The following is a 27938-nucleotide window of genomic DNA, read 5'->3' on the forward strand; positions in this document are numbered from 1 at the left end:
TATTTCGCATTTATGAGGAATTGCTGACAGCCCTCGTTGTCAAACATGTAAGTAGCCTGAATTTACAAAACGTATACTTATTTTCTTTTTTTAAATAAGCTATAAGAACGTGTTTTGTTAATTTATTGTTTGGTTTTAATAGGTAGCCTTTCAGTGGTTTCAGAACTCAGTTTGGACTATCCTTGCATTCCAGATCACATATCCTACTTTTTCTTTTTACAGAAGAGTAGGCCTAGCCTATTAGGGCCACGGAAGACAAAACGCAGATGAGGAAGATTTTTCTTTTATTATGTCGAGAAATGTCAAGAGCGATGAATACTGCAAAAATGCAATTGGAGTTAGTGGGTCAACTAAAGCCTAGGTATTTTGGCATACTGCAATTGACATAGGCTATGTAGGCCTAGGCCTATTGGGATATCCTAAATCTTTTTCTGGCATACTGAATAGTATGGAGGTATGGGTATTGGAACGCAGGGTGACTTAAAACCCACTGATTAGGCTACCGCAGAAACCACAAGTTTAAAAAAAAACCGTGTGGGTGGGTGGCTCGAGCAGGAGCGCGCGAGCAGGTGGAAGCCGCTCCGTGTCGCTGCTGCTGCCCTTTAATGAAACACGAACCCGCAGGGGGGAGGACGACAGAAAGTGTGGGCAGCGTCCAAGCGGCGGAACGCAAACATTAACTTAATTCATCAACGCCGAGGAAGAAACGGTCCCGAAGTGGAATTTATTCTACCTACGGCGTATCTGAAAATAAAACTAAAAGAAACTTCCCGGAACGAGCTAGTCGAGAGATCTGTGAGACTGAGCTTGAAGACCCGGTGAATCGAGTTTTACGAACAAGTGCTCTCACATTTCAGTTTGTCTCTGACAGCAACGAGAGCGACTTGTTTCGAAGCTTGCGGACGGGATATGAACTCTTTGGACTGCTGATCATCTGTGGACTTTGACCGCGCTTTGAAACGCAATTTCTTCAGCTCAACCCGCAGCCACATAGAGCCCACATAATATATAACAGAAGGAGTTGTTCCTCAAGTCCGCGGCAATGGGGTGAGTAATCTATCAAGCGCTGCCCTTCAGAGCGCCTCTAATGACACCTGCGCTGACAGGAATGTTGTGCGTGCGTGCAGTGAAAATTCAGCAAAAATGCATCTCCAAACAACTGTCTAGTTTGCATGTAACCTCAGAATATAATTACATTATCGACGCTGTTGTTGTCCAATGCTTACCATTGGAAAAAAGCGTTGGGAACAGAGGAAGAGCCCAATTTTCTCTTTTTAATATTATTTAATTTTTTTGCCAGATTATTTGACTGTGTGGGAAATTGTAAGTGGTGACTTCAATTGGGCTGCTGTGAGATAATCGGATTTGATCCGTGAACATGCTTGATACCATAGCCTATTTGTAATTGTTCATTAGGTCTACTTATAATATTGTTATATCAGAAAATCAGTGGGTTCAGAATTATTCATATTGAAGTAGCCTACTGCTCTTAGTTTTTTCTGCAGGAATGGTTATGATAGGTACTGTACTTGAGTCGACAAAGCCCTAATAAGTGTGTGTGTGTGTGTGTGTGTGTGTGTGTGTGTGTGTGTGTGTGTGTGTGTGTGTGTGTGTGTGTGTGTGTGTGTGTGTGTGTGTGTGTGTGTGTGTGTGTGTGTGTGTGTGTGTGTGTGTGTGTGTGTGTGTGTGTGTGTGTGTGTGTGTGCGCTACAGGAATCGAGGTAGTGGTGTTCTCCCACAGTTGTTGACAGGACAATGTAGGCTACATTATTTTGCCTCCACAGTGTGGCGTGAGTGTTGGCTCAATGCCATAGTTATGCTATATCACCAGCTCTTTTCTCATACAATATTGTTTTTTTATTCAGGAGTTCCTACTCTTGATTTCAGTTTTTTTTATACTAGAAATAGAAAAAATATCAGCTCCTTGTAATCCTTTTCAGAATCAAACCTGCCCCTGAAGGATTCATGTAAACTTTCTGAATACATCTATTTGTGACAGAGGCCGTCATTTATGTTAAAATATGAGGCAAGGTAGGAATAATAATAAGCACCAATGTAATGATGTTAGATGTGCCACTCCAAGCCAAAGTGCTTTTCATTACCTTACCAGAGCAGACATGATTGTTTTAATGTGTAAGAACCAGTTGAACAGTCCTCCTTGTCAAGGGTTTAGCCTTAACTCGCCTAGCAGGTTTGAAAACTGCAGGGAGTCAGGAGTGTCTTGTCATGAAACTGGTCAAGTGGACCGGCAGCAGCATGGCAGGCTGTCACACCCACCGCACAGAGAAACATGGCAAAACGTTTCCTTTTACCAATTCCCTGCTGTCAGGGCCAACCAATAGTATCAATTGACAGCTAAATGCCTGAAGGAGGAAATAGGAAATTGAATCTATATAGATATAGTAAACTGTTGCCGGTTTATAATTTTCTCTCAGTTGAATGATCATTATCATTTCGGTTTCACAAGTCTTTAAAATGAAGAATTAACTAAATGAGATGTCATTAAATTGCTTGTTTTTCCCAAGCTTTTAGAAGGTGCAACAACTCGTTTGCAGTTTTTTCTAGAAAAAATGAAAATGTACTTATAAATTGTTTCATCTGTAATCAAAAATCAAAAATGTAATTTGATTTGTGTTGTTGCAATATATTAGCTCTTGATTACACTTGGTGTGTGTGTATGGCGATGGGAACTTTAGATAGTTTGCTGTGTTTTGTGCTGGATTTTTTGCAACTGTCCCTTTGTCCCTGAAGCTTGTCTCTGAATGGAGTTACAGATTGACTCGCGCACACACACACTTCCTCTGTATCATCTCATTCCTATATGGGTAGGTATTTGATCAAGTGATCTATCAGTACCCTGTTGACCTTGACACATTTGGTATTGATCATGTCATTTCCACATGATTGATACAAAAAAATGCTATTGCACTGGTCCAAACTATAACATTGTATGCGGCTTGGCCATTTAATTAAACAAGTAATTACAGATTACTGGATTTTAAGTACATATCAACAATGCATCTCTGGAATTATTCCAAAATAAAAATCCAATTGGCCAAAATCCCTTTAGTACTGAGTGAGCAGTCACATAGAGCAACACAATCAGCATATTGCTATTTAAAAGAAGCCATGCTGGAAGCAGCCCTAGCATAGGATAGATAATAATCTCCCGCATGGCCAAAGAACCACACTTACAGGCTTAACACGCATTGATTAGGCTCAGTGACATGTGACAGTTGGCTGTCCTGACAGGAGAGTGGATTGTCAGCCTAATTAGGGTGTGTTCCCCTTGTCTGTGGCTGGAGGGTAATGGTGTAGGTGTATAGGAGCAGGTCTTACTGTTAAAGATACTAGGTGAATGAAAGGGGACAGACTGACAGCGGATTGGACGTCTCTTCACCAGATGGTTGAGGCCTAGGAGGCCATCTGCTGCCATGCTGTGCTTCTGTGGAGACATGCTTACTTCCTTTTTCTCTGAGCTCTCAGATGAAGTTGGGCTCTGCATCCTATTGCCTGGGTGTGATGGAGAAAGACTTGTTGTGGTTGCTGGTTAGAACCTGGCCTGATGCCTGTGTTCCATTGGATTCTAGCTCTCTTTCCAGTTGATGAACTGTACTGGCCTGAGGTACAGTTCAATGCAATCTTTGATGCCAAAAACATAGCGATTCAGAAGGCTACTTTTAATAATGGCAGTGACAACATAAAATAATTTGAAACCGACAGTGATAAGTGTTTAAGTGTCACAAAAGTATACAATACAAAACCAACAAAGTAAACATGTAGAACAACATTACAAGGCTCTTGCCTAATCATTGATTAATCTTGTTTATTTTTTGGTAGGTATTCATCTTCCACTTCCTTGTAGTGAAATACTGCAGAGTGAACCCCCTCAGGGCTCAGAATGTCCTTTGTAAATAAAACAATCTGAGAAGGAAAAACACTTCTCTGTTAAACTGGCACATGTCGTCATAAACAGACATGGCATTATTGTTATAGCTAACTGTCTTAATAAGCTGAAATACCTTTTTAAAAACAAACATTTTACATCATTAAGAAAATCAGCCATGAACTAAGATTGGCAACAGTCCTCTTTTAACTGATACATTCATTTCCTATACTACACAGCATTTCAGTACTAATTATTTGTGTCACTAAGCAGGATCTCAGACTCTAGCTTAGTGTCTAGTCTAACAGTTTCTGTGTAAACCTTCTTTGGCCTCTTGACATAGGGCACCAAAAGCTCAGGTGGTGGTTTACTTCTGATCCCACAGTGCTATTCTGCTCATTTACTAAGACAAAACTCCATCCTCATGATGCAGCTCTGCTTCCAGCAGGCCTCGCAGGTATCCCACATACCGGCTAATTCAAGTTATATCATTCTCTTTATATTCACACAAGTGCTTCTTTGGTGGCCGCAGCACATTTGTTGCTAATTTGCCATGTTCTTATTGCCTGAGTCACCCGATCTGTGCACCGTATGACAAAGATATGAGTTTCTCACTTTCCCTCTCTGACAGATTTGGGAGAAGATGTTCTTTTCTTACTTGGCGTTCGAGCCAATTGGAAAATGAGGAATGATAAGTGTCAATGTTCCTGCCCTATACTGTTGGACATATTTGACAAGTGACAAATTGCACCCATCTACACTAAAGTTACTTGAACAGTCAGAAATGCAAATTCAGACCACTTAGGTTTAAGGACAGCATTTTATACATATTCTGCTTGCTAATGATCTTAAGTTATTCATGTTCCTTGGTGATCGTCCTGTCTCCTTGTCTGTCTCATCCAGACAACTTGGCCGTTGTGAATTTGATGGCCCTTAAAGTGGTTGAGTTATGTACAATGTTCACTTCCCGTACTTCATGCACATCTGCGTGCTTCTAAATGCTCCCAAAATTTTATATTTTTGCTCTTTAGCCTGTTTGCTGAGTGTTTTTTCATTAGGTCACTGACAATAATGCATTGCATTTCACTGAATACTGTATCTGTTCAGGTTTGTATTTCGATTCAGAAGGCGGAAACTTTCTTATGAAGAGATCTATTAAAGTGTCACAGGTGCATTCATATCATTGTGCCTCTGGGTCTTCATCCAAACGTACCCGGATGTACAGTTGACTAGTCCAAACATGGTGTAAAGCCCAGACATTGTGTGTTGATGCTATCTCTCTGTTGACCCATTTAGAGGGAGACTTGACACCTCCATAACAATAAGAAAGTTTCACTGCATTGTACAGCATTCATAAGAATGTATTTGTGTCTTTAATTTTTGAACATTACTGCACTGTAAGTTTCAACCCTTACATTCATAATGATCTAATTGTGTAATAGTGCTGCCTTGTGCGTTGTGTCATTTCAGGAGCTGTTAAAATAACATTACGTTGACTCTGTCGGAACGCAAAGAATGTTGCAGTGCACGTATCTGAGACTGCTGACTCCTTTTGAAAAGGGCCTACAGACCCTAAGTTTAAACTGTTCCAACTCAGATCCACAAATCACTCATCAATATCTGAACAGCTGACATGTGTCTCTGTGATTGGGACAGACGAGATTGATGGGGAATGGGCCCAGAGGGAATGAAACCCAAGAATCTAGATGAGGCGGTTGTCTTACTCGCTGGGGAAACATACCTGAATGCTACAGGTGCAGCACAACACAAATGCAACATGGCTAGAACCCCCCCTCACATTAATACCAGCAGTGGTGACAGAAGACATCATGTTAAAATGTCCGCTTTAAGCATCAGGATAATTCCTCTCACGGCAAACTTCCCCTCAAACTCTGGAGGATGATGTGTTCAGGTACACACCAGGTAGTAACATTTGAAAGGATTTCAGGGGACAACAGGCAGGCAGGCTTAGTTGTGCATTACAATATTGCTGCTCCATATTCCTCACAGTAACTGTAGTGCAGTGCAGTTATTTAGCATCCTCACCTGGCATTCCATTGTCTGTATTCTTTTACGGGACACAACACACTTGCTACATCATCAGTGCGGATGGGCCTCAGGTGAATGTGTAGGTGTACGCAGGCATAGACGTTCTTGAATGTGCCTACTCTCTCACCCCCTCCACACACACAGAAACGCTGCTGCACACCTGTAAATTATTCAGAGCTCCAGATGGGGACGGAGCACCTGACACTCGATGGGGCCAAGAATTCAGTTATTGTAAAATCCCCAATGTCGTCTTCTGTTATTGGCCCGTAATATCAATCAACATAATGCTTTTTATCTCGCAAAAGCAGATTCACTGGATTCCACCAACAGTTGTGTGAGTGCATTCATGTGTTCAGCAGTGGCCTTTCACTTCTCTTCTCCTGCCAGTGTGAGCTGGCTCCAGACACTGTCCCTGCAAAGGTCTGCGTGTGCGTGTGCGTGTGCGCGTGTGCGTGTGTGTGTGTGTGTGTGGAGTGCGCTTGGGTATGTATGAAAGTGACAGCAGTGATCTGTAAAATGTGTTTTGTTGTTCCCATAAACAGATGAAGACAGAGATTAGGCTTAAAGGGGACAGTGAATTTATTAGGCATTCATTTCTGTGACAACCATAATCCCACTGGAAGTAAAAGCTTTATTAGCTCATGAATTTTTGCTGCGTGTCTGTCTGACATTATTTTCACCGGAAACCTCAAGTACATTAAAGTAATACCGAACTGAATGTCCTCTTGACAATTTGCTTTTGCCAATCGCTGTAATGCATTACAACAACAATGGCATCATCTGTACTCTGTTAATAAAACATGTAGCCTTGCTATACAGGAAGAGATGGGGTGTGCGTTCCTGCTAGATTTAAGAGACGTTTTAGTTTTTTAAGCACACCCCTGTGCTCTAAAGAATGCATTATTTGTAATGGTTTTTAATGTGCATGAATGATTTTCTTGCTGCATTGAGCAAAATGTTTCTGTGCCACTTAGTCCAGCTCAGCGCCTTCCTTCCAACTTCACACATTTTGTTGAAAACCTTCAAGTCATCAAATAAATAGCAAACCCAGAAGTCAAAGCAATTGTAAAAGACAGAAAACTAGAAAGTATAAGGATTCCAAGATTTTTCAACAAAATCTAGTTTGCTAGAAAAGCCTTCTCCTCAAAGCATGTTTGTAAGCAAGTGGTAAGACCATGTGATCTGTTATCATGCAAAATAATTTGCATATAAGGGAAAATTAAATTAGTCAAATCTAACCTAATTTGAATATAAAGCATACAAACGAAACAAAGTAAAAGCATAGGACACAAAACACCTTGGTGAAAAGACAAACAGACCATTGTAGCATAACTAAGACCACCAGCTTTAAGGGCTGTTCAACATGTCATCCAAAAATGCAAACAGTGTCAGGCAAAGCCAAACCAATGAATTGCAGGGATAGCATCCACAACACCTTTTGATTTCCAGCAAGATCCGTACTTCTGATCTGTCTTCCCATATTCTTCATCTTCATCCATAATTGAGTTTTTTAAGGTGTCCTCTGATCCCTCTCACCCAGCCACTCCAATCAATTATTCCTCACTCTTGGAACTTTATAGTAGAGCATTACAACCACCTGTACTCACCTTTTTTAAATGAGATCTAGTGGGGGATTTTAAACCAGGCTCCAGTCCCTTCGAAGCACTACCATTAAAGACAAGTCCAACCGTTTTTTACTTTCACTAGAGGCATTAATTCACTGTTAAATACCTGTGTGGTTTGTATGGACCTGAACATTTGAGAATATGTCCGAGAAAAAGTCCTGGATGTGACAATATAGATCTCCATGTCGAATCTGATAAAGCAGGTAAAGTAGTAAATTCAAATAATAGCTACAAAAATACCAAGCTTGTGACCTTTATCGAGATTTGAATAAATCTGTTGCTTTTCCATCCATCTGCATGACTGTACACTACACCAGACCACCAGAAGAACAAGCTTTTCTTTTGATGCTTTAAACTTAAAAAGTAGAAAGTGGAGAAGAGGATTTTCTGAACATATTTCACAACAGCTTTCAAAGCTCTGCATCCGCATCAGGCTATGTTTTTTTTTAGGGGTGTGTACAAGTGACAGACAGAGGGAGGATAATCACAGTGTCTTGAAAGAGAGAGAGATACATGTCTGTGTACGTCATGCAGAGGAGGAGCATCATTCAAGTTCTGATCCTGCTCCTTCATCCTCACATTGATGCTGGTCTGACTCACCGCTCACTGCTGGGGAGCAACTTACCCTCCTCAAGGATAGATGACGTGATTGTGTTTTATAAATTAACCCTCAATACATTTTATGAAATGATTTGGATTCAGTAATGGGATTCAATCAAACGACCAAACAACAGTAACACTAGGAAGGTCAGAAGCTTGAGTCATGTGAACACTGGCTAAAATACAGAGACGACTCAGAAACTCAGCTGAGTTGCCATTCACTTATTCCCTAGATGGTTGGAATGTTAGCAAAATGTTTCCCAATACACTTTTAGTTTGCCCCATAAAGGTGATTCACCAATGGCTTTATTCAGGTTTAGTTTCAAGGTTTTAATTGAAAACTTTATTTGACCATTCATGATGATAGCTTTTAAGATGCCTTTTTAATCTGCAAAAAAATATTTGTAAAATGTAAGTGTTGTGATATATAGTGTTGTGTTTTATCCTATTTTCTTTATTATACACCAGCGACATCATAGTTGATTCTGACAGACATAACTTACATGTTTTTGTTTGTTTTCCTCTTTGATAAGAAGATTTTTGAAGGAGGTGTTTATTTACGGGATGACAGTGAGTCTTCTCTTGTTTGTTTCGACTGCATTTGGTGCACAGGGGAAATCCTCCATAAGACAACACACAAACATACAAGTGCACATGTCTTACACAAACACCAGATATGTGTTACTGTCACCTATGAGAAGGGTAGGGGGTGTTGATGTGCTAATGGCGTCGGGTTGCTATAAGGATTTAGAATGTGTGTTACATTATCACCTGCCAGCCTGCGCTGAGACTCTTAAGGACGTCAGAGAAATGTTAAGAACTGTGTCTGGTTGATGTGAGTATATTGTCTCATATCGAGCCTCTCCTCTGCTTTCCAGGGAGCAGCCGATCTACACCACCAGGGCCCACGTCTTCCAGATTGACCCCACCACCAAGAAGAACTGGGTCCCTGCCAGCAAGCAGGCTGTCACCGTCTCCTACTTCTACGACAGCACACGAAACAGCTACCGCATCATCAGCGTGGATGGATCCAAGGTGTGTGTGTGTGTGTGTGTAAATAGTGCCTGGACAGAGAAATTATGGCAAACGTTTATCTGCTCTCAGGTGAGGCTGGGAGAGCACTCACGCCACAATTGAACAAAAGGATTGATAAATGTCATCCTTATATTGGTCCATTTGATTAGCCTGGTTCTACCAGACCATCGTACTTCATTTAATTTGTACAGAAGGTCTGGAATCGCTCAATTGACAAACGTATACTCTCTTGAAGGCGGGTGTCTGTTGAAGTTTAAAACTATTTGATCTGCCCAGTGTCACTCTGGATCTGCCAACCAATCGCATAGCGATGTGCCGGCTTTGCAACTGAAACTAGCGCACGTCATTGTTCTCAGCCACTCCCTTTGTTCGCTGATTGGTCATGTAAAAATCTATCCTGAGAAAGCCCACGAATATACCGCGGACCCAGACTGACTACTGAAGGGAAATTAAAATTGAGCGGAAGTAGGTAGACAGGCGGTGCCAGGCTACCATTTGATAGTTGTGTGCTCTCATTCTGATGAGAGGAAAGTCATCTATTGTTGGTTTCCCTTCAAAGACCTGACTTATTAAAACATTGGAGGAATTCTTAATGGAAATCCAAGTGACTTTTCATATGTGTAAAACAGTAACTTAATTCATTGAGTTAAGCTTCTTACCTTGAGGTTTCTTTTCTTGCTCAGAACCATTTATCTGAATCTTTCCTTTGTGGAATAATCAAATAGCTGTTTTGCTTTTTTTAACCCATTGATGACTATGGCAATCTAGGATGCATGTCCTTAATGCCTGAGGGTTTTCTGAAAAAATAGTATGAATTGTAAAGTCTACCAAAACCTTAATATCTAAGCCTGTGTAGCACATAGAAACATGAAATAAAATACATTTAAAAGGTAAGGTTCACAGGTTTTATTTAAACATGCTCCCTTAGCCCTTACAAACCAACACATTTTTCAAAAAATCGTCAAAATTAGATGAATTAGAAAATTATTAAATATTGTTAATAAATAGATGCAATGTGTTGTGTGATTTTCGTCAGTAGTCTATAGTAGACCTTGATTCTGCGCATCAAACGCCACTAACTGTTCTGTCGCCGACATAGCTGGCGTATCTTTTTTATTATTTTGTTTTATTTTTTATTTTTTTGATTGACATGATTTTCGGCAAACCACACAACTTTTGGGTGGTCACGTGGTCTTAAAAAAATCAACAAAACCCACCTCATGTGTATTTGAACCAATGACGGTGCATTCTATGCTGGGAATGCCATGAAAATTAGATAAAGTAATAATGCTGCGCGACGCAGCATCAGGCAGGAGAGCCAATGTGGCATTGCGCAGCAGCCGTCATCAATGGGTTAACTGAGAAGATACTGGAAAAAGCTGAATACAGTCTAAAACCAAAAGATAGTCAAATTTACTTACAGCGTAAAATGTTAATAGCGAAGTCTCAAACATTTGTTTAAATGACATACACTTAATTGATCAAAATTGTTGTTGATACATTGGTTGTTTATTAACTAACTGATTGTTCAACTAATCTTTTCAGCATTGATTAGGAAAGAAATGTGTTGGACAATAAAGATATAGAGTCATATCCATGGCACTACTTGGCTAAAGGTCGATATATGATTTTAATTATCACTCATCCACAAGTGTAATGATACATGTTGCTCCAATGCAGGAAGATTTGTGTCACAGCAGCACAACCTGATGAATATGATAGGATAATACTATATACATTGTGAGCATATGCTGCATTAGAAAGCAACTAATACTAAAAGATACTGGAGTTAACATACAGCATAAACAATATCATAATGTCAGAATTTGTACATAAATACACATATTCCTATTTAGGCTCACAAAGCATCACTTTAAACGCAATTTAACCCGCTGCTGCCTACCTACATTGGCCTTCATTAAGATGGATCTGCTATTATGAAAAGCTTACAAACATGTGTGAATAGTCATATAGTAGATGACAGAACAGTAACGTGTGGGTTGAAATCAAAGTCTGAACATCAGAAAAGATTCCATCTAACAAAATAAACCAGAGCTGCAAACCTGTTGTGCTACAATGAAACACAATTATCTGTAATTTGCTTTCAACCAAGAGGCAGTAATCGTGCTTCAAGGACTATGGATATTTGAAATCGTTGTAACACTGAAGAGCTTTTCTTCATTTCAATTCTCTCTGCACCAATTTTTTTCCCGTATTTAATGTGTGTTTTTTTTTTCTGAATTCCGTTTCACCCATGTGTGTTGATGAAAAAGGAGTTGCTTGGTTGTAAAATATGCACGGTAGGCTTGGTGATCTATATATGAATGACTTGTAAAAACAGATTTTGATTTGACTTCACAAGAGCATGGTTTTGAGACTAGATCATGCGTGTGAACATAAAAGTGTGCCTTATCCTGTACATTTTCACATTCTTCCACTGCTGACTGAAAGAGTAGATTATGCGTTTCCATGGCGATTAGAGTCCTCTCTCTGTGTGAAAACTGGATGAGGGTTATGACAGCGGTTTCCCTCTGCTGACACTGACAATCACCTGCACAGTCTAAAATCACAACGATTACCTGCAGAGACTGATCCAAACAGCCCTCTTTACTTTATGCCCTCAGAGTTGGTCTTTTCAGCGTGAACGCTTCTGTAGGTACATGTAGGATTATCAACCCAGCACTTAAACAGTTTATTTTACTGGAACCCAACATAGATGTATCTGAATGTAGAGTATTTGCCTGGAAGTCCTTTTTGCTGCTGTTGATTTAAAGGTGGAGTCAGCAATTCTGGAGAAGCTTGTCTAGCAACATACCCGTTTACAGACCTAGGCTGTGTATTCAGGCACAGTATGGACAGGTAGCGGATCGTGAGGAGATCACTGATTTTGACAACGTGATTTTGACAACAGGCATTCTCCAGAATCGCTGACCCCACCATTTATTTGCTATTCTTTTGATTTGGGAAAATAAATACAATCCACAAAAACCGCATAGTGTGTTAGTATGTGAGTGTTCGTACAACTTAAGGCTTTTCAGTACAGTTTTAAGTAAAAATATATATTTTTCAAGTTATTTAAAATACATCATTTCTCTGCTCCCGCTTTGCATTGTTGAGTCAATCTCTGTTAGCTTGAAAATAGCTCTCTTCCCACAGCTAGAAACCAGAGAGGCCAGAGTCTAATCAGTTCTGTCATCAAGCATGCACTTATGGAGCTACAGCACTGACACTGTATTTGCATCTTTTATCTCTCAAGGCTTCTTATCAAAGAATCTGTTTTCTTTGTCAGAAATAGATTGTAAAGCTGCTATATATCTTGTTGAATGTGAATTTCCTCAAGGCCAGGAGTCCTCCCTGCTCTCCCACTCCTGTCAACCCCCCTGTCCTCCTGTCTCTCCACTCTCCTGTAACCTTGAGTGTATGTCACACAATGTTAGCAAGCAGTGCTTATATGTGACCTATGTGGATTAAAATGTAGGAAATACCATTTTATCTACATTTGAATGGAGATGACTCCTGTTAATTACATTTTTTTTCTGTTAATTTGAGCATGTCAAAGTAAAGTCGGCATGAGCAATTTAACAACGAAAGCCAGGAAAAAATGAGTCATATCCAATAAATGTTGAATATAGTTTTGGTTTGTCCTCTTGCTGTGAGGGAGACAAATCTGTCTGGAATAATAGTCTGTTCTGCTGTACTCACCAACTCTGACAGACCGTCAGATTACATTTGTCCATGAGGAATGTCTCAGCGACTCGCTGAGGATGATGATGATGAGAGTAAAGGAGCATATCAGCACTTTTGACTCTTGCTCATCCTCAGTTGTGCTTACCAAACAGCGATGTATCAAGTCTCCATCTACTATGACAATTTCTGAATTAGTCTGTTAGCTTTCCCACATGTAAGAAATAATGATAATTCAGCTCTTATTCTAAGTCTCTTATTCTTCCCGTAATGTTTTCTGTCTCTTTAACTAGTAGCTATATTTTTTTTTAAGTTTTTTTTTTTACTACTTCTTACTCAGCCAGTTTCTATAATTAACACATTGGATCATGTGCTGCAGTCTGTTGAGCTAGAATACATGTATCTGCCAAGTATAAGAGTTAAGAACCCGCTAAGTGAGCTAGTTAATATGGTAGGTTTTCCAGTTGTTTTATTTTTAACCAGTTTTAATGTGCACACAGTATTGATATATAGCCAGGTCCCCTTTGTTATGGCTGTATCTGAGGCACACCATTTATTTACCCGTATATAGATAAACCATTAGATCCACTAGGAATGAAGGTGACTTTCCCTCCCACACTTCAGAATCCAGTATTTGCCCCTCACACTTTTAGGTTGGTGTATGGATGAATCACATGAATGATAGAAGTCCCATTATAATAATTCATTAGGATTATGGTAATGAAAGTTTATGAACTAGCTAATGTGAATCTCCAGTTTCAGGACCTTCAGTATTGAGTACAGCGCTGCAGTCACTAACTTTTTTGCCAGAAAACTAACGCAAACCCATTGAAGCCGTAAAAGATTAGTTTCTTGTTAGCTATAATACTGTGTTTACTGTGACTGAAATTGGCCATCTGTTATCTATTCTCAAGATTGAATTATAGTTTTGCAAGATCCATGTATGTCAGGGTTAGATCTTAGTCATGAAGCTGTATTGAATGTTATGTAAGACCGGAACCTTAATTATAGAAAAATGAAATAATCCTTTGTAACTTTTATATCAAGCTTACACTTTTATGATTATGAAAAACATGATGGCCAATAATGCGAGGAACTAATGAAAAAGCGTTTGGTTTAAGATTGTGATGCAGTGGCTAACTAAGCTAATGGCTTTCCCCCCTGGAAAAAAAAAACCTACGTCATTGCCACCAGTGAACTGTGCGTTTTTGCAGTCTTTAAATAAATGGTGAAATGAGATGTATCCGATCAGTAAAGCGGTTGGCAGGCAATGGAATACAAAAAATATTGACAATTTCTCCCTCCACATCACACCTCTGCTAGATGAGCAATAACTATTTTAATTTTGTCATCTGCTTTTATGAGACTACACAGCAACCACAATATCTTTTGGCAGAGTTGCAGTTGCACTGCGGCCAACTCCTGATGTTTCCTAATCGTTACTATGCTTGCTGCCCATTTGGCCCCATCATTTTGATACATGTCATTAAAAAAAAACAGCTTGTGCTTTACATTCAGCTGGAACTCACTGAAGTCTACAAATATGGACCGCAGTAAAATAGTAAGGTACTGAAACATTATTATGAGTAATATTGTTGGCCCTCGGAGATAACCAAGACATTCAAATTTTCATTATCTTTTAAAAAAGCTCCCACTCTGTCATGGCTGAAAAAAACACCTGCTACACAAAGTCTTGTGGCATGTGGGGCTTGACAAGTGATCCCAGCTTTCCTATCTTACATACTGACTCTGCAGATTCTGGACTCTGCAGACACATAATCATGCAAGTTAAGATTTCTCCTCCAACCCCGTGGCCGTATAAATGACCCTCAGGCTGCTACATGGCCCAGCACGCGCTGCGTCTCCTCTGCCACTTGATCTGCAGCCCGTCTCACCAGCCGCCCAGCTGCCAGCGTCACTCCACTCTCCCTCCCTCTGTCACACTCCCACACTCACTTGCTCACTCACTCACTGAGTTGTTCACTCATAAATGCCAGAATACAGTCACACAGCCCACACAGATGGGGAACAACCAGGTAGTTCTATATGTTCATTTAAAAATTGGATTTGGATTCCACATAATTCATCTTTACTTTTGTTTACTTTGTGTGTGCTCATATTTATGTAGGTGTTAATAATACAGGATCAATAACCTGCTCAAAGATTTCTTATGTATAAGGCTGGGTGATATGGTTAAATAGAGGGTCAGTGTCATTATATTTTCCTTTTTCAATATATCACAATATTAATCATGCTATTGCAAAAATGTAAACTATTATGTAAGGTAATGTAATTGGTAAAGTAAAAAGTATTTTCCGAACAGATCAAAATGAGCTTCAGGTGTTCAGAGCAAAACGCTGGTGCAGGCTGTAGTGTGGGGTGTCCTTATCCTGTTACACACAGCAGACAGGTGGCAGCTCCAGTTACTGTCGCTTTACTTTGAACATGTAGGATAATAAAAGATCAGGCTTATCTAGTCTTATTTTACAAATTCCATTCATTTTTACCAGCCAAATTCTATATTCTCAAATATAGAGTTGGTTACAGTAGCTTTCTAGTCATAAAGCAACAAAGGCATACCAGCCCAACGAGATAAAGGTTAACTTTCAATGTTACTCCATTCAATGTCAGTTTTCAATTTGAAGAGATACAACTTCAAGCAGAAGTTCTGAACACAATCTGTAAAGAACTCTCAGACAGGGTTTTTGGCAAAAAAAGATAGATGAAAGTGAGAAGGAATCTGATTGCTATATTCCTTGACGTTTTGCTCTAATGTTTAACTGGTTGGTTACCAAGTTAACCATCTGTTTAGCTAAGTATGACCTTTCTATTACTTTGCTTTATCCTGCAGCAATGGCCCAGTTTCCCCCCACAATGATCATTAAAGTTTCATCTTATCTTAATGCTTGTCTTTCTGCTCTGTTAAATATTCACTCAGCTGCTTGAGATGAGGTGAAGTGTAAGTGTTGTTTAAGCTTTGCCCAGGTTCCTCCTCTGAGGAAATTGGGTTACATTAGTTTTGATGGAGCCTCTGAAAGAGTGATTTATTTTGAAATCAGATCACAGGCACCTTCGTAAATTGCCCCACTCCTTTTATGAACCCATGATGTGGGAATAAGGCCCTGCATCACAGGTTCCAACTGTAATAATTCCAGTAAATGACACAGATAAATCAGCTGTTTTGTTTATGTGCTGCGATCTCTCTCTCTTTAAGAGCCGATAGCTTTGTTCTGAAAGAGACATAAATGTCTAGGAGGCTATTGTTCATCCTGTGAGCTCAATCTATGCTGTTTTCCCCCCTTTGTCCTGTACTGGTGCAGTGTAAAGTTATTAACACCTCAGCCACTGAACGATAGAAGGACATGGTGGGGCCATGGAAAAAGGACAGTAGTCTGTCAGCAATTTAAATTCTCCAATCCTGTGTTCGGAGTCATGTTGCTATGAAACAAGGTCTGCGCTGTGATTAAACTGTCTCCTATTGTTTCCTAATTGTTGGGGTGATTTTCATGCGCTGTTTCTACGTTCTCTCTCATATCTTTGTAGTAAGAATTGCTTTGTGTACATTCAGAGTAGTACATTACTGCTGCTTATGTTTAAATGCGCATCTAGTTGTTAATATAGGATTAAACAAGTATATAGATCTACAGCGATTCAAGGCACACAAATGAGTGCAGTCTAGTCAGGCTCAAGTAGTGTTTTAAGCCTCTATTTGTTTATACTGCAACTGCCTCATTCACTTCTCGTAATTTTAGACTGCAGCAGATGTAGCTATGCAGTAAATCAGCTGCTAGAAAACAACAGGTGAATGTGTAGAGTAACAAATATGGAAATTGTTACTTGAATACTTAGAGGTTAGTGGGTCAGCAGCAGTCACCACTGAAGTGTTTTAAGGCACAATTTAAGGCAATTTTAAGATTTGTCTCAATAACATGTCTTCTTTCAAACTAGTATGAATTAAATGTCCAACATACATTGAGATGTTTATTTTACTAAACCTTGTCTGTATGCTTATTTCTTTTCCAATTTTTCATTCATAATGGCCATTATCTCAACATTAAAGATGATTACAGAATGATTGTCTTTGTCCATATGCTGTTAATCGTCTTATCTATGATACATTTGGTTCTTAAAACATGCAGAAAAGACCTGTGTATGATTTTTTTGATTTATAAAATGTAATAACATAAATATTTGCACTGTTTTAGGCCACATCTAGATTTTAGTTTTTTAATGAGATGCAAATTCATGCAGAATAAGTTAGATATTGCCACATTTCCATATGTATTCAAACATTTCTCAAAAAAATATAATAAATGTATTTTGATGTAAGTAATCAACTGGAAAGCAGCAGGAATAATCATGAGGGAGTTTGCCAGTTAGATACTGCAGAATGGAGAACTGTATGCTGGAAGTCTATACTATCTGTTTTGATTAGCATTAGAATCTCCTATCTGGCAAAGGTAATGAAGTTGTTTTTGTTCCAACAGGTGATCATCAACAGCACCATCACACCCAACATGACGTTCACCAAAACATCGCAAAAGTTTGGCCAGTGGGCCGACAGCAGGGCCAACACTGTGTTTGGACTGGGCTTTGCCTCGGAGCAGCAGCTGGCCAAGGTGAGAGGAAACCTTTCGGCAGCATCACATGAAGTCACAAAAGCATCAGTGTAGCCAAAAGGCAATGGATTTATGAATTTGTCCTAAAACTTTTGTCTGAGTTTGGACAATTTGCCATAAATTGAACATTGGATGGAGAAATGACTCAATCGGAGAAAGAATTTAATGGTATATCGGATTCTTAAAATCACTAGATAATTGGCTTCATGATCTCCCAAAGCATTTTTAAGTTGAGCCATGCTACACATGACATTTAAGCTTGTATTGTCACCATCATCACAGCTCTTTCCTGCTCTCTCTCTTGTTTTCAGTTTGCTGAGAAGTTCCAGGAGGTAAAGGAAGCAGCAAAGCTGGCAAGGGACACATCTACAGAGAAGGTGGAGTCGTTGAATTATAATTCAGAGGTAAACATAATAAATCAGTACGACACTTCTGCTATCCAACTGTTTCCTCTAAAGTTACTGACGGCCTCTAAAGAGAGAAAATTAGCAACACTACAGATAAAATAAGATTTTTTATTTTTTTTAGTTTAGATAACTTTGTTGACGTTGTCGTCAAAATCACTTTTTATCATAATCCGTGAATATCTCTTCAATATCCACTAACATTTTCACTACGAAAAAAAACTGTTAAGACACAGCCTAGGCTTTGTAAATAAAGGGTATGTTAACAAAGGGGGCCCACCGTAGATCGCAACATGCCAGTTTACAACCCAGGATTTTCTTCAGCGCACACACAGTACATAAAGGTAACAGATTTTGAGGAGGAAACATTCACTGATTCTGACTAAATATGATTTTGACAACACACACTCTCCAGAATTACTGCCTCCACCTTTTAAGGAATGGCTTTTGGCACATCAAATATTTATTCAAACACAGGTCTTTGAATATTGCATGTCAACACAACAGAAAACAATCATCTAACAGTGTGAATTGTCATCCAGCAGATCATTTAAGAGGGTAAGAAAGCAAGTGAGAGAAATAAAACAAAAGTTTCTTGGTTCTACGCAAATGATCTCAAATTAGTCATTTTGTCATGAAGTAAAACAGCATCGATTGGCATTGAATTGGTCATTGGTTGGCATGCCTGATCTCTGCCTGCTCTGACTACAGATGGCAGGAATCAGAGTCACAAAACTGTTGGGCCATATGACATGATAAATACTGGCAACAGTTTCCCTTCAGCCCTCTGCTGTCATAGCTAACGTGTTCAGGGTGTTTACGGTGTTTCTCTGAAAAGAAGCTCAGGGCCCTTTTTGTCTGTAGGATTTATGAGTCACAGATTTCAACCCATCAGACCTTTTTAGAAAGTTCCAGGTAGGCTTTGACTGAACCATAGCACGTCTCCCTCTGTCTCCTAGCAGGAGTCTGGACGTGAGACGCCCACCACTGAGGAGGTGTCCAGCATCAATGGGACAGATGATGAGAAAATCTCTCACGTTGGTCCAGAGGCTGCTCTTCTGCAGGACGAGAACGATCGCCTCAAGAGTGTAGTGGAACAGAGGTAAGGTTGCATCACATGGGAACCTCAGAAGCACCTCTTTTTCTGAGTTCACACACAAATTAGACTTCAGCCGGTATTTGTATTGTATGTATTTTCTCTTGACCAGCGACGGAAAGTGCACACAAATCTGGTTATTTGAATGAAACCTTTAGCAGAGTGGATACTGGTTAGGGAGTCATGAACCCTTTCTTGTTTTCTTATTGTCTCTGCCCCCACAGTAACAGTGCTCACATGTTCTTCCTCTTCATTTTATTGCTGCTGGGATGATATCACATCCCCTAAGGGTTTAGAAATCATCTGATCTAATCAAAGAGTGACACTGCTCTCCATTCAACCATTTGGTTTGTAGGCCTTTTTATAATCCAGGTGCTGGCTATATACAAATCAGTAATTGCATAAAACACCAGATGTGATTCCAGATGGGATTGAAGCGACTTCAGGGCCTTACATGGAATTACAATGATTAAATTAAGTCATGATTAGTACTGAGTAACAAAAAAATAAATAACTGACATATTTCATCCAGATGGGGTCAAAGGCCTGAGGTTTAAAAAAATAAAAGATTAATTAGCAGATCATTCCTGGAAATGCTTAAGACTTACACTAAAGAAAAATAAGCATGAAATGAACATCTGCATGAGTGGTGTTGGTAAAGCTGAGAAGAGAGCTGATGATTCATGTTATTGGGCCGGAAAGTGTCATTTTGTACTGAATTATACAGAAAATTACTAACCAAACCTTTTCTTACGTATTTTCATGGGTGGAAGTTTACCTTGACTGTACAGTTTTATCAATGGTGTTTTAAAACACTGATTCAAAAGAAAACGTCATTAAAGCAAATGCATTTGTTTCATAGCAGTGCATCATGCTTACATTTATGGTTGGACTTTGCTTCACTGTTGATGGCTGTCTTGTGTTGTTGGCCCATTTTCATGCCTCCTGCAGGCTTTGGGTTGAAGTGTGTCACAGACGGGAATCAGCAGTGGACTGCAGAATGCTGCGGTGCAAGTCTGTCCACATTCTTTAGAGCATGGCACACTTCAACCCAGCCATGCATAAGGAAGAGAACAGCCATGCATACTAAATATACATCACAATCTCTCCAACCTTATTGATAAGACAGACACATACTCTTTGCTATGGGTTGGTTTATGTCAGGGCTACAGCTCATTAGACCTTTGAGGCTTTTCCAACTCATGGGATTTTTCTAGACCTTATCAAAAATAAACGACAGTTTGATGTACACCACGGCTAATGAAATAGCAATGACTGGAAGGATTTTATAGCATAATGTGTCATGTCAGTGGACACATGCCCCAGGCATTTCAATACTAACCTGTCCACAGTTTCCTTCCATTACTGACTCCTCTCCCGGATTTCTTTTTATCTTTCTCTTGTGTCTGGCAGCAACACCAACGCCAAGAAGTGGGAAACGGAGCTGCAGACCTTAAGAGAAAATAACGCCAGGCTGGTGGACGCACTGCAGGAGTCTTCAGCTAATGTAGAGAGCTGGAAGAAACAACTGGATGTCTGCAAGGCAGAGAGTGACGCGCTCAGGGAAAAGGTATTACTGTCGCACACTCATACTGGGAAGTTAAATAATGTACACAAGCCCATAAAAAGCTGACAGGTTAGACACGCTGTAGCATCTTCTGTAAAATGAACAAAACTGCACCAACAATGGTCACAAAATGGATGGATTCCCAGTCCTAGTTTGGTTGAGGGATGAGTGAATCCCTCAACCATTTTCTTAATGTTCTCTACTCTGAGAAAAGCAAACTAGCCTAATGTTCATTTGATCATCTTCTGTGTTCCCTGAGTCTCAGTTCTATGTCTACTATAAATAGATTCATTTTAGTTTCATAATCAATGTGGGCTGTTGCTGTAGCTGGGCTGGTGTTGCAACTATACTTTCCATCTTGAAACATTCAGAAAGTAGTTTTTCCTTGTAAATACTAGTGTCAGTTTTCACAATAACACAACGTTTAATATACAGCATATTTAGGGTTCCACAATTACAAATCAACAGATGTATGATTGTGTCATAAACAAAATGGGAACATTTAAAAAAAAAAACAGTTTTCACAATAAAAACATGAACAGTAATACCTGTTGTCCTATTTTATTCACTATGCAGATCGCAGACCTAGAGGCTCAGTGTAACGAAGCCGATCAGGAAAAGCAGAAGAACGCCCAACTGACTGTGAGAGTGCAGGAGCTGGAGGCTGAGCTGCACGACAAAGAGCAGGTGAGGCGCCGCAGCCCGTTGGTCTGAAACTAGTTGGTCTGAATGAGTTTGAAAAAACATTTGTAACGGAGGATGTATTTTACCTTTTAAAGTGTACTGTTCACTCAGTCCCTTCATCAAAGAGATCCAAAGTCTCATTCTCTATCTCCTGAAGTGACAGATTTCCCTTCTCTTCTTGACTCCAACATTTCAGTGTCTCTTCACTGTACACTCTTTGCCTCTTGTTGTTACTGGGTACCACTCCTCTCTCTCAGGAGCTGATTATGGCTTAGTAGAAAAGGTTTTGTTGTGGGCTTTGGGGCTTTCTATGGATCGATCTTGTTATTTTCGCTTACCCGGCTAAACCCAGACATTTATACTGTCCACTGTTGATTTCTTTCTCTCATTTCTCTTTTTTTTGTTACTTTCTGTGATGCTTATTTTTTCAGTGATTTTATTTGATATGTGTCCTGTCTCAATACAAAGAACTCGATTGTGAAAACAGATCGGACTGGGGGTATGTAAATTCCAGCAATGGCTTTGTGGCTAGTTAGAGCAGCAGGGGATTTTGGCACCAATGCCATTAGCAGCATCACCTTATGTCTCCTGCATCAGTCATCCATAATCCAAACTAGCTGACTGTCAGCTCAGCGTGGTCTAATGGTGCTGTTATTTCTAATAAGGATGAAACCTGTGCAGCCACACAGTCTTTTGACCTTTTTGTTCGTTGCTGGTTAAATGCTGATTCTGTCTGCAGGCAAATGATTAGGACTGTATTGTGGAAATCTCCGACAGTCTCGCTGCTTTTTCGCTGCAGAACTGACTGTGTCTCCCCATCATGTTATGAAAGGGAGACGCGCATAGCCATGTGTGAAGCAGACACACTGATGAACAAAACACATTCAGTTACAATACGAGAAAAAGAATGGATACATTTTTCAGCCTTGTTTCTCTAGTCACAGTGACTTTTTCGTGTATGTAGTGGAAATATGGCTGAGTCTTTATAGATAGTCCCTCCATTGATTGAGTCTATCAATTTAAAGAAACATTTGAAACAAAAGAGCGTTATAATTTCCAAAAGCTTAAAGGCCTACTTCACCGGTTTGAATATGAAGGTGCTTCAATTAACAATTATTTCATCATCATCATCATCATCATCATCATCATCATCTTCAACCGCTTATCTGAAATCGGGTCGCGGGGGCAGCAGCTTGAGCAGGGAGCCCCAAACTTCTCTTTCCCGGGCCAAATCAACCAGCTCTGACTGGGGGATCCCGAGGCGTTCCAAGGCCAGCGTGGAGACATAATCTCTCCACCTAGTCCTGGGTCTTCCCCGAGGCCTCCTTCCAGCTGGACGCTCCTGCAACACCTCCCTAGGGAGGCGCCCTGGGGGCATCCTTACCAGATGCCCGAACCACCTCAACTGGCTCCTTTCAATTATTTAAATTATCATTTAATCTGCAGAATATTTTCTTTAATAATTGCTATTATAGTAAATAAAACAACACAAAAAAATCCAAGTTTCCCAGAGCTCAAGATGTTGGTTTCTTGTCTGACATAGAGTCCAGTTACTACACATTCACTATAGTACAAGAAGGAAAAGCAGCAGTTTCCCCACATTCTGGAACCTGGAACCATTGAATGTGTGGCATTTTAACTTGAAACATTGACTCAAGGGTCTATGGTCCATATTGGTTGCATTGGTTAATTTTCCGCCAATCAACTAAATAATGGTGTCCTTTGGAGGCTTCTGCGCTTCCACAGTCCTGTGCATCAGCCATAAAACAGTGAGCGAGGGGCCTGCTGAAGGACGTCTCATTGTTTGATCAGAGTGTGATCCAGCAGACAGCCCACAGAGGCTCGTCTGCTGAGTGACTCACCCAACTTCTCCCAATGCACAACGCTCAACTCCTCCAATTTAAAAACCTGGCTATGAATTATGAAGCATTCAGTGGGGCGTTGACCCCAACGTTTGGCCAGCCATGAAAACTAACGGAACAAAGCTGCTGCAGGTCTCTACAAAGACTCAGCCAAATACTACTTGTTGTGGAAGTGCTGGAAGGGATAGCAGGTGCTATGAAAGATAGTGGGTGCTATGAAAGTGGATGTGGGGCTTTTGGGTTTAAAGCAGCTGGGCGGGAATCTTGTTCTTGTTTGTGATGTTTGTCTTTCATTTACCTGTTGATCTTACCAGCTTCGCATTTCCAAAATCTTAGTTTATATATTTTTTTATTTAGAGAACAGAACACACGTAATTTAAAAAAAACAAATATAGCCCCCCAATAAAGGCTCATTCCTCAGAAGCAGCAGACTACAGGTGCAAATCTGTGGTCATTCCCTTCTCTGCATGTCATTCCCTTCTCTGCCCCATTTAATCTCTGTTGCTCCTGTCTATTAAATGTTTTTTTTAAAAGCTTAAAATGCCCCAAAAAAAAATCTTTAAAAAAATATATGATATTAATAAATGCACCTGGGTCAAGCCTAGATATTTAAAGGTGAAGTAAGCGATTTATTTATGTTAATACAAGTGTTAAATCACTCTTTATTCATACAGTGATAACTTACATAGTGTGCGCGTTTCATAAAGCAGATCTCTGTCACCCGCTCTGCATGTAATCGTCAAATAAACTTTTCGGGGGATCCCGAAACTGATATCCAATCACAATAGAGAACGTTACAAACCGGCACCTGTCTCACTGCCTGTGCACGCGCAGAGCGACAGATGGTTGAATTTTTATGCACGTACAATGGCGGAGCAGGTAAAAATCCTTTCCAATGTCTGTTTTTGATGGTTGTTATCATGTTTTATCACACTTACTTATCTGAGATGATGCTAGATAACTTGCTGTTTGAAGACCGCAGTGCATTAATGTGGTGACGTGGGGACGAGAGAGCGGACCGCTAACTGCGGTCAGTGACAGGAAGTTAGCTAAACTGACCATTCTGCTTACTGAACCTTAAACATTTAATTCATACTGCCTGAAATGTGTCTGTTGCCAGAGTATCCAAAACTGTCCCTCACTAAAAGCTGGCATTGTGAGAGCTCGGAAGAGTTTGACCTTTTAGGAAACTTGGGATTTGAATGAGTTGATTTTGATCGATAACACTGTCATATCTTTTGGATAACTGTGAAATTTAAAGGAAGTTGGCTTTTGATTAATTGGTTTACGAAAATGTTTTTGCTTCCCAGGAGCTGGAGAACATGAGGAAGCAGGCAGAGATAATCCCTCAGCTCATGGCAGAGTGCGAGAGCATCACCACAAAACTGCAGGTATGTTCAAAGCACCCACAAATCCCACAAACTCCACATAGGGTGTGATGCACAGTGGTAGTAAAAAGGCCCGGCAGAAAGCTGTATAGCTTACATAACACGTGAGGACACGACGGCTGTCACAGCGAGGTAACGTGAGCTCTGAGGCGTAAAGCAGTGCTTTCAGATGGAGGTAAAGAATGAGAAATCCTATTCACCGCTCTGCCTACGGGCTGGTGACACAATGTTCACAACACGTGTCTCACTAACGCACATTGTGGATACTGTATCTATTAATAAAGGTCCATCGCCAGTACAACACTGAGGGGATTATTTCCTCTTCCTTCATCTGAGACTCGGTGATACCATATCTCTGTCACGGCTTATTAGTTTCCTAGTGGTGTGGATTTCATCTGTTTTGCTGACTCAAAAGAACAGCTGAGGTTGTTTTGAGAGCTTTGACATCCAAGTCTTCCAACCGATTTTGAGAGAGAGTGTGTGTGGGTTGTGTCTTTGCAGTTTAGTTTGGTGTGAGAAACTACTGTTACCAGAAACCCTGGAACAATTCAGATGCACGCCCATCACCTCCCGTCTGCCACTGTAACAAAGAACACCTGTTCTTCAAGGATGAGTAATGTCAGTCTCTGTATAACCAGAAGTGCCAGGCTCTGACATTAGCTGCCTTGATAGTGACGCTTATCTGGCCCTGTGTATACTGACTCAGAGTATGTCATCATCCAAGCTGTCACGCATGTGCTGCCTTTCAAGCCAGACAGAGGGGAGAATTAAACCAACAGTTGCATGCCTAGGGTTCTGGACTGCCTGATTTGTTTCTGCAGCAGCCTGTTGGATGAATGAACGTGACAACAGAACCAGCTAAAGCAGGAGTTTATCTAACCAGCTATCCAAACTGAGGAGAGGCATACACAATAGCATTTCTCAAATACCTCTGTCTATCAAAAAGCCAAGGGTAAAAAAGGAAGTGAAGACTTTCCTGTTGTAGTTTTCACCTGATATTAATGTTTTCTTTCTGTGGCTTTAAGAAAAAAAAATCCATTAACTCTACTTGTGTGTTTGTGGTCATAGCTCCCCTCTATTAAAAGACGACACCCCATGTACAGATCAGGTTTCAGGAGTCAGCTGGGGGATACAGCCATGCAGGCGCAACACCCTTTTAGCACTCCTATTTTAAACCCCTCCCTTCAATGGTATCTTCAGCATTAATGTGTCACTCTTGTCGCCTGCTTGTCTGAAGGACCTGTTTTTATCCTCCATTCCTCACACAAAATGATGTTTACTGAAGAGGTAGATCATTGTTTTCCCCAGCATTCTGGATAAGGTTTCACAACAAAAAAGTTTTTTTTTTAAATTACTATTATTGAACCTGCATATATTGAAGTGAAACTGCTTTTTATTTTCTGTTTTTAAAATGGCTATCAGAAGCTCTCTGGTTTTTGGTTTGGACATCCCTCTTATGAAATGACGTTTACCCTGTATCTATCATTTGCTGTAACGTCACGACTGTTCTTTTCTTTGTCCATCCCCAGGTTGCAGAGACGCAGAACAGTGAACTGGAGGGGAGGATAGGCGGTCTGCACGTGGACATCGAGGACAGTCGACAGAAGCAGGGCAACATGAAGGGCGAGCTGAAGAAGTTCATGGATATTCTGGATGGAAAGATAGACGAGCTGCATGAGTTCAGACAGGGGCTCTCCAAGCTGGGCGTGGATAACTGAGGAAAGTGGCACCGAGTTGAAAAGGGTCAGAGGTCAGGTACGAAGGATTCACTGCAGTATGTGGCACCTACTCCCCCCAAGGTGATGTCCACTCAGAAATAAGCTCTGGCTTCTAATAAACACTACCACGCGAGAAAGGGAATATTTTGAGAGGGAGAGAGAAAGAGAGACTGGCAGGAGGAAGGCCAGCATGCTCCGCCAAATGGCTGCATCTTGTGTGCTGGCCTTCTGAAACTAAATCAAGAGTCACACTTTGAGCTTGCTTACCCGTTTCTGTGGGGGGAAACAACTTTAAAAAGCTGGTGGTGGGTTGTTAGATTATGTCCATCTGTCTTTTTTTCTGACGGGTGCGGCACTTCTTTGCAGGCAATCTTGGCTTAGAGTAGAGGAGGGGACTTAAAAGGGCTAAAATGAATAACACACACAAAGACAATGCTGTTCAGCATCACTCAAGTAATAATTGGTGTTAATCCTTGCGGCCCCTCTCAGATAATTAGATGAAATGTTTCTACAGACAGTCCTTGCTGTTGCCTCTCGTCTATCTCAGGTGTGTTTGAAGACAGTTTGTACTTGATTAGATTATATGCACATACATGACGAACGGCCGTGACACAAAGTGCCTCCGGGTGAGTCAAAATCCACCTGGCAAGGAGAACTGGCCAAGTGATGACCATCACCATAAGAACAACTTGATGATTACTAGGAAAGACAAACATCAGATAAGATGAAAAGAAAACACAGAGAGCCTTTCCAAAGATGTTGTGATAATGGTTATCAACATAAAGACAGATTTAAAGGTGAAAATCATGTGTCTGCACAACAACCACTTCATCAACTCAACTTCATCCTTTTGATTTACATTTGCATAAAAAAGGAAAACTCTCTTGTCTCAGGAGCTTTCTTTATACAAACATCCAGAAATAATAGGAACCCCATTTTTGCCATGAGTGTAGTGTAGTGCTCAAGGGACTCTGTGTGTGCAATAGCATTGTCGTCCATTTGTAGAACAAAGAAGTATGTCTCTAAGGCTGTTGCTGGGCTTCCTACACACTCGTTTTTGTTATGGTGGTGGTTATTTTTGGGTGAGGGAACTTGGTGCTGCTCGATGGGTGAACAAATGTGAAAGTGTACTTCACTGAAAACATGGCATGGGCCTTTTTCACTACAACCCTGTCGGATTCTTGGTTTTTGTTTAACATATTTATTTATTTTGGTGCCTCTCTGCAACTTGTGTTTCTAGAAACTACTAAGTAAATCAACTTTAACCTAATGTCTCTATAGATGTACAATAATATAAAATATACCAAATTGTCAGGATTCAGAGGTTCTGTTTGCAGGGTGGTGTCACAGCTGCTTTTTGGGAGTTTCATCTTGAAACAATGGTACATTTGAAAATGTTGTAGTGGCATATTTCCTGGGTAATACTATAGTGTTATTATTCTATATTTTTACATCACTGTTTTGATCTTGTAAGATAAGATTGAGATATCTATAAAGGGACAATTTGCTTCTCTCTGTTTAGCCCTACTATTCATGTCATCTGAACCTGGATAACACAACGTATGATCCTTCATTTTGAAACCAATGCCTCTTGTGCACTTTTGTGACTTTTGTTCATCTTGTACAATAGAACTTAACAATTGTTAAAATCTAGTTTAAATACAATGCTGAGTTGGTGTCTTCTTTTAAGTTCATCTCGTGTACTACATGTCGGAAGAGAC

General features: G+C 40.2%; 1 protein-coding gene across 2 annotated transcripts; it reads left to right on the top strand.

Annotated features, from left to right (window-relative positions):
- Nucleotides 1-629: 629 nt before the first annotated feature.
- Nucleotides 630-27876, top strand: homer2 (homer scaffold protein 2). 2 transcript variants are annotated; one of them, XM_080031005.1, is made up of 9 exons: nt 630-1047; nt 9039-9195; nt 17367-17498; nt 17810-17902; nt 18862-19004; nt 20412-20568; nt 21142-21252; nt 24422-24502; nt 26029-27876. In XM_080031005.1, exons 1-9 carry the CDS (start codon nt 1043-1045, stop codon nt 26215-26217), a joined length of 1068 nt encoding a protein of 355 aa, XP_079887131.1. In that variant the 5' UTR covers nt 630-1042; the 3' UTR covers nt 26218-27876. The 2 variants fall into 2 exon arrangements, with proteins under 2 accessions (XP_079887131.1, XP_079887132.1); XM_080031006.1 differs by having other exon boundaries at nt 18865-19004.
- Nucleotides 27877-27938: the final 62 nt, after the last annotated feature.

The sequence above is a fragment of the Ammodytes marinus genome (assembly GCF_949987685.1).
Source record: "Ammodytes marinus genome assembly, chromosome: 1".
NCBI lineage: Eukaryota > Metazoa > Chordata > Actinopteri > Uranoscopiformes > Ammodytidae > Ammodytes > Ammodytes marinus.

Excerpts from the sequence above, each read along its gene's own strand:
- homer2 (XM_080031005.1), top strand. Across the intron at positions 17,903-18,861 it reads CGTTGAATTATAATTCAGAG|CAGGAGTCTGGACGTGAGAC; the intron begins GTAAACATAATA and ends TCTGTCTCCTAG. Across the intron at positions 24,503-26,028 it reads GCATCACCACAAAACTGCAG|GTTGCAGAGACGCAGAACAG; the intron begins GTATGTTCAAAG and ends GTCCATCCCCAG.